The 7540-nt window shown below is 36.4% G+C and overlaps 1 protein-coding gene across 1 annotated transcript in view; it reads right to left on the bottom strand.

Moving 5' to 3' along the window:
- Nucleotides 1-432: 432 nt before the first annotated feature.
- The window catches only part of LOC104164692 (transcription factor COE2-like), a gene marked incomplete at its 5' end in the record, with an annotated part of 8790 nt that continues 1682 nt past the window's right edge, over nt 433-7540 (bottom strand). The window contains 3 exons of the mRNA XM_009704099.1: nt 433-505; nt 6981-7054; nt 7445-7500. Of these exons, the coding sequence (XP_009702401.1) occupies nt 433-505; nt 6981-7054; nt 7445-7500 (203 nt within the window). The remainder of the gene's footprint in view (nt 506-6980; nt 7055-7444; nt 7501-7540) is intronic.

Below are 7540 nucleotides of genomic sequence, written 5' to 3'. Positions count from 1 at the left end.
TGCCTAATATGGTGCACTTCTGTCTTTGCCCCTACCTTCTTCCAGCTCCTAATTTCTACAAAAATAATTATTTTGTTAAAGAATATTACTGAAGCTGCCAGGTTGCTCTAAGTTTTATTGATCTCAGTAATCCAGTTGGATCCTATCCCTAGCAAACAGGAAATATTCCAGATGCATATACAGAATATTTGGTGACAATGAAAGCGATATACAGAGAACTTAATTTAAAAAATAAACATCAATTTTGTCAAGGTAAGCCCAGGTGGACTAAAGCTAACCAACTCTTAGGCTGGCATTTTTGTAAAGAATCATGAAGCACAGACATCCCCAAATGGCAGACACTGACAGATAACCATCAAGAAGTACCCTCAGCCACCTCAAAGCAAAACAACAATTTGGGGGTGCTTTTGTGGGAAAAAGAGGATTGGTTTCCTACCTGTCGATGATTACGGGGTCAGATGGAGTCTCATTTCTGTTGCCACAACTTTTCTTCTCACAGCACCGGCTAGAGAGAGAAAGAAAACCAAAATTAAAGAATTACTGGAACAGTTGATAGCAAAGCAGCCAGCTCAAAGTCTTGTCTGCAAACCTTCAGGACTCAACATATGCCTAGAAGAGTGACTGAGAAAATTCTGGCTAGGCTTTCCAGAAGGGAGAACAACTAAGGGAATTGAGTGCCCAAATCCAGGTTGATTTCAGCTGGAGTTTGGCACTTGGCTCCCCATAGTCTTTTTTAACATTCCCAGCCAAAAATGAACAGCAACATGGTCATGCTTTAGACTAAGGTGCTATTTATAAAGGCTTAATAAATGGTTAACAGATGTCATAATGACATTACAGGCATGAGTATTGTGTTATCTATGGTTAAAAGTCCATCAAAAGAAGGTGTTAGAACTGACTATACCCAACCTAATGATTTGTTATATTCTAGTAACTGACTTGTTGATTATTAAGTATCTAGTAGCCCCGAAGTTTCATATACCCACAGAAAACTTCAACACTATAGTAGCATTGATGAAAAAACAGAAAGTGAATATACTTAGATCCTACTAAGGATCTGCAGAGGTGTTTTTCAGGTTCGCATTTTGTCTGTAAATCCCTTCACGGTTGTTTCACTGGTAAGCCCTTAAGATTAAGCATGTATGTACACACATTTTAAGCTGTGTGGCCACCAACATGATTGTACAGAAATTAGAACTCTGTCTGATAAATATATTTATTTTATGTTGTGAGCTTATCTGACCTGGTAAGAAAATGCAAGATAATGCTGTCGCTCTCATGAGCTTGCAGTAAAGTGTGTATTGCAGAATGATATCCATGTTATGTCCACATCTATGCATGTACGCATGCACACATATGCAAAGACAACTGTGTGTGTGTACATGTGTGCGCACACGTGCACAGATGTGTACATGTATACACACATATATCAGGAGATGGTACAGAAGAATAGAACCTACACTCAAGAACTATTTGCTGTTCTTCACTCCCAGCAAATTAAACTTTCTTTAGCAAAGAACAGAACCACTGCATTTTGTTTTCCTATTTTTAATAATAGAAAACAAACAAACAAAAAAATCAGGTCATTATTTGATTTCCACAGATACACTCATTGACATGGAGGATGTTCCTTGTATATACACCAGCTGAATACCACAAGTTTAATAGACTTTAAAAACAGTTCTTGCTCTGAAATTCTCAGTTTCAAAAATTTGTAGCCACATAGAAGTCTGTTAGAAGATTTACGCTGCCTTGATGATCAGATAGTTTGTTCTAACCAAAGCTAACATGGGAAGGGGAGGATGGAAGCATCCAAAACTTTAAGTAGACCGTATCAGAAGTCCCACATGCCTCAAAAGTCACCAGATCAAATTCTGCCTTAAGTGACACAATTGCCTTTCCAAATTAGGTTTTTCACATTCTGCTGAGGTTGTTCAAATTTACACATATGGAATCAAGAAACTGTTTGGGTTTTTGTACAGTGGTATAATAGGTGCTGAATACATTTGCAAAATTCTCAAGTCAGTCTGAATCCCACAGTTTTCCAACTGGAGAGTAATTCCAAGCAGAATCCAAAAAAAAAAAAAAAGGAAAATTAAATGCTTAAATTCACTGAAGGCAATGCAAAATATGAAGAGTAGTTTTTTTTTCTTGAAATGCCTAATATTCAATTATAAATACCTAAAATAAGCATTTAGACAAAAAAAAAACCTCTTTCAGATATGAAAAATTGCAAATACATGCATTTTCTCCTTAAGTTACAGTGTGTGCCAGGAACTTCACATTTGCAAGTTGAAATTGCCCAGCAAGATGAGATACAACTAGCAGATTTATTTGAATATCAGCTCTAAACTGTTTCAACATTTCTACATTCCCTTTGCCTCAAACCTGCACTTATTCGTCGATGCTAGTCCTTCTAAAATAAAAGGATACACTAAATATTTAAAAATCCCTGGGGCAGACCCTCTAGCTGCTGTAAATTGTCATAGCTCCATCGACTTCAGTGAAGCTATGGTAATTCACACTGGCTAAGAATATCCCACTCCCTCCTTCTCCCAACTTTGTTTTAAGTGCATCTTTTATGCATTTCAGTGCCTAATGATTGTTTATAAAGAATTGCATATTTTTGCACTAAAAGCTAAAATCTGAGATATTTTCTACATAAACAAAATAAAAACCCCAAAAGCAGAAAACCCTCACTCAGAAGAGTATAAGTTTGGCATGTACTTCTGACACGTCCAATATAACAATGCATTGGAAATAACACTGGGAATAAATACCTTGCTGGTTTACATGCTGCTATAATAAAACAACAAAAGGAACTAAATTTTTAAAATATTTTTGTAGTGTTGTTTTGGTTTTTCTTACAGCTAGCTGAAACAGCAGTCATTTCCTCTCTTTGCAATACTACTAAATGAGAGATCCTTTAGTTGTGTAACTTATGCAGACGGTCATAAAAATATTTCCGATTGCACTACTACACGGTAACGTTGAAGCAGAATACACCAGCAGTACCTCCACCACATCTCATGAGTTCATACACTCTTCCCAGAGAGGTTGTGTTTTAGAATGAATTATATGAGATTGGAGTACAACATGGCTTGGTTCCGAAATAAGAGTATATTTTTTTATTTTAGTTTGCACAATTATCACAGTTAGGAACTCTACATTTGTTATACTTAAAAATTTTCCTTCTAAAACTGTGGCTTACAGCTAAAGTTTTCCGAATATTTTACAAACACCTACATTCTTATCACACTTGGGTAACAGATTTTTGTTAGTGCTAGATTTTTTTCCATTTGCAAATATTACTTTTTGAGCCCAAACATATATGGAAAAATGTCTTGATTGTGGAAAACAGTCACTCACTTCCAGCGAATTACTAGTTCACATGTAAGTCAGGATGTTTCAGCCCAGCATTTTAGCAAAAGTACCTCTCAAATCTTTAAATCCCTGTTTCCAAGTATTTAATCACAGTATCCTAGCACTAACATTTCCACTGGGTTTGTTTTACAAGTGCCTATGTAACAGAATTGACTTGTTCCAATTTAAGTCAATGGCAAAAATCCCAAACTCTGGTGGTCCAGGATTAAGCCTAAATATTCTCTTAAAGCAAATTATTGGCATGACTTCAGCAATATTTGCACTTCTGCTACAATGTTGTGCTAGGAACATACCTTTAGAGATCCTCATTTGCTTAAAACAAGAATATCTAGACCTAAGACTCCTGTTTTCTACACCTTTTCTTATTGTACTTTCCCCTCTAACTAGATCTACATGGAAAAAATAATGGTTTACATTATGGACAGTCCTGAAAAAAGGTAAAAACAAACGCAGAAACCAAAAACCTACCACAGACAACACCAGATCTACAAACTGAATACTCCAGAAGACTCACGTCAAAGGCAAACTTGCATCCTTTCCCTTCTCACCCTTGACTAAAATGGTGTTAAAATTCATCCCTCAACTTCCCTCCCCTCACTCCCCCATCAAAAAAAAAAAAAAAAAAAATCTGTCTCTAATTTCAAACTCAAATAAGCTCACAGCATGGTGGCCTTTGTTTTGTTTTCTTCTCCCCAACTCCTCCCTGCAATTGCATAACAAAAGTGTCTAAATTCACACCATCTGGCCGATAAAGACACAGGCCCCAGTGGCCGCCTGGCCCAGCTGATTAGAGCTCCTGTCTAGTCTGAGCCTTGTGGCGAAAGTCACAGCTGTGGGGCTTGCTTGCACTCAATACAACTCTGTTATTAGCCAGCTGTAGGCCCTGAGACTACTTCTGTTCAAATTATAATACCTTTTAACCCTCTGAGCATTGAGGGCATAGGGGGTTGCTGGCAGCAGCATAACAACTAGTTTCCTCTTAGTCGATAATTGGAAGAAAAAGAAGAGGAAAAAAAAAGTTATTCCAGGAGAGGAGACTGTTTACCTTGATTTCCAACCATTGAGGGGAAAGACTGCGTATTTAAGATAGACCTACCTAATAGGAACACTTCCCATTAGGCCGTAATAACCTATATGAAAAATTTCAGATCTGCAAATAAATAAATAGAGCCTCTTACAGAAAGCACTAATTATTGAGAGTTTAACTTTCAATTGCCATGACAGATTGCTGTAGCCGTATCAATATTTAGACAACTTTGCTGCTAAGCATGCATCTGTCACTGTCTGAGTGGAAGATGCAGAGTTTCCGAGGCACTTGTTTCTATGCAGCAAGAATATCTGTGTGTGGGATTACGTACAAAAAAATACCCCAAAAAAGCCTACCTTTAACTAGCAAGGATTGGAAGAGGAGCGGAAAGACAGGCAGACCCTTCTTTTTAAAAACAGTAGGCATCAATTTGGACAGCAGAGAGGGTACTGTGCATTAAATTTTTATATACTGTTACTAATGCAAACTAAACTAGGGGCTTTAAAAATTTATGCTGCCACTTAAGCAGCACACAATGAGGAAGATTTGATTATTGTACTTAAAAGAAATAAAATAAAATGTCAAGTTTAACTAGAGTTGGATCCATTCCCTTGGCATTATTCAAAATGATGTGTGTAATGCCTCTTCAGAATACACAGCATCCTGTTTAGGGATACTTTAGGAAAACACAACATTTAAAATCAAACGTTTTGATTAGGTTACGGAGTCCTTTTGATTTCCTTCACTAATCTGTGTTTTACATGGAAAGGACGTCCTTCCGTTGTAATTCTTCCTCGGCTAACCTATCAAGCAGGAGAGTTCAGTATAACTGGAATAATGGTTTACATTTGTAGAATACTACCTTAAATTAAGCACACAGTATATTTATAGGCATTAGTGGAGGCCAGGTACATAAAAGCTGAACAGAGCATTTTATACAATAAAGGCATGGAGAAGAAGCAGGGGAAAAAGCCAAATTAGTTTTATTTTAAAGAATTACATTTGGATGGGAAGGTGCTGGTGTTTGCTGAAATATTTTAACTTCTATAATAGAACTGCACTCTATACAGGAAAAGCAGAGAAAGGTGAAGTATACTATACTAACTGTTATTTTGTTATCATAAACCAGGACCCAACTGCACAGCAATTCAAAGATTTTTCTTCTCTAATGTTCGCCTAATTATAGTGAAGACTTTCAACAATATGGATAGCATATGTATTTAAATAAGTACGCAGTTCTAGATGCGCCAGAAAGTAACATATATACCTTTGACCTTTCCTACTACATCTACAGGTCCTCATAAAGGGCACTGTATGCACCTTTCATACATGATATACGCTGTGTTTGTGCATACATATCTGAATATTGGTCAAAAGTAACAACGCTCATTTTCTTAAGTAACGAGCAAAGCACAACAGATAAACACTATACATTTACTTGATTCTTCTTATACTTTAAAAGTAATGGAATAGTTGACATAATTGTTAGGTACTGAAACTGAGACTTTCCCGTAGCAAGAAGTCTGTCCAAATAAGCTTCTCTTACTACTATATTAACTTAAAAAGCTACTTTAAAAAAAAAATTCAAGTAGCAAACTGCAACATTAAAAGAAGCAACATTCAGTCCAACAGCTTAACCCCCTCCCACTAATACAATAAATCACGAACTGTGTTTAATAAAGGTCAAGATTGGTTTTGCCTTTCACCTTATGAAAGAACATTCTATGCACAATTTAACACATTTTAATATAAGAACATTGACTGTTTGCATTGTTATATGTATTGAAAAAAATTTAATTACATGAGAAGAGGAAAAGTAATAAGTTACCATGGAAGCACGATATACATACATCAGGTACATGTAACTTCAGACTTATACAAATGTTATTAAAAACATCCTCAACTCATTTTACCCTCTAATTTATAACTTTACATGCTAAAAATAGTGTCTTTTTAATTAAAAGGTGGAAGTCCCCTAAATATTGCTTACACAGTATTGAAAAGAAGGATTCGTGTTTTGGTTTGAGGAGTTTCTTTTTTGGTTGGGGTAGAACTAAGCCAAACTAAAGAATAGTAATGATGCTAATTTAATTAAGAAAATTAAAATATTTCACCGGAAAAAATTACATGAAGAATGCCTTTTAGTTTCCAGGTAAAAATCTGTAAGTTAAACTGCTCATTCTCAAAAGGTGAACAGGAATTTTGTAAGAAATAAGCATATGAAAAGTCTCAATTTAAACAACACATACAAAGGCCTAGCTTAAAGAAAAACAGCGCAGCTCAGACTGTGGACCTGGGGTTGCTAAATCTCCTGCAGTACAAAACCAAACAACGATTAAAAAAAAAAACCACACCCCAAATACCTGTATTGAACCCAAACTGAGTATTATCCACGTGTAAAAAGAAAGTCTTCCTACACCAAGAATCTCTCTGACTCTACAACAAAACAAGCAAACAAAAACAACAAAAAAATCAAACTCTTCCTACCTACAACTTCATCAGAAAGGCCATTTTGGCATCTGTGGAAACAAACTTAGCAAATGATACGCTGTTAATAAAGTCATCTTACCTGCACATGACTTCATGGGTAAGCAAAACTCTGCACATTTCGGGATTCTTGTTCTGTCCTTCGTAAGTTATGGGCTACAACAATTAAGAAAAGGGGTAAGCCAGTAGCATCAGGGGGTTACTTATTTGTCATAATACGCAGATCTGGAGATGAAGGCTTTTTATCGTTGCTCACCATCGCTCGCAAATAAATACGTTCCCCCAAAGCCGTTATGAGCAGGGAAAGCAGCTTATACATAAATATTGATAAAAAGTGGATAAAAACCTACAATCCGGTGGGGGGGGGGAAGAGAGACTGAAGAGCATTACTTTTCAATTGCCCTCAAAAATAAGGTCTGCAATACAGATGAACAAGAGACAAAAATGAACCAGAGAAGAAAAAACATGCAGGGCAATGTTAAGAGAAAAGGAAGGATGAGGCAGGACAGGATAGCACAGCATACGGCATATATTAGCTATGCTCACCTGCTTAGTGACTGAATCAATGAGTCTAACATACAGATCCTGTTCAGTCCTGACACCTAGAGCAAGAGAGAAGAGTAATAAATAATGCTGTTACAT

The sequence above is a fragment of the Cariama cristata genome, unplaced genomic scaffold (assembly GCF_000690535.1).
Source record: "Cariama cristata isolate BGI_N322 unplaced genomic scaffold, ASM69053v1 scaffold33877, whole genome shotgun sequence".
NCBI lineage: Eukaryota > Metazoa > Chordata > Aves > Cariamiformes > Cariamidae > Cariama > Cariama cristata.
Note: the sequence above shows the minus strand (reverse complement) of the source record. Positions and strands in the feature narration are given on the sequence as shown.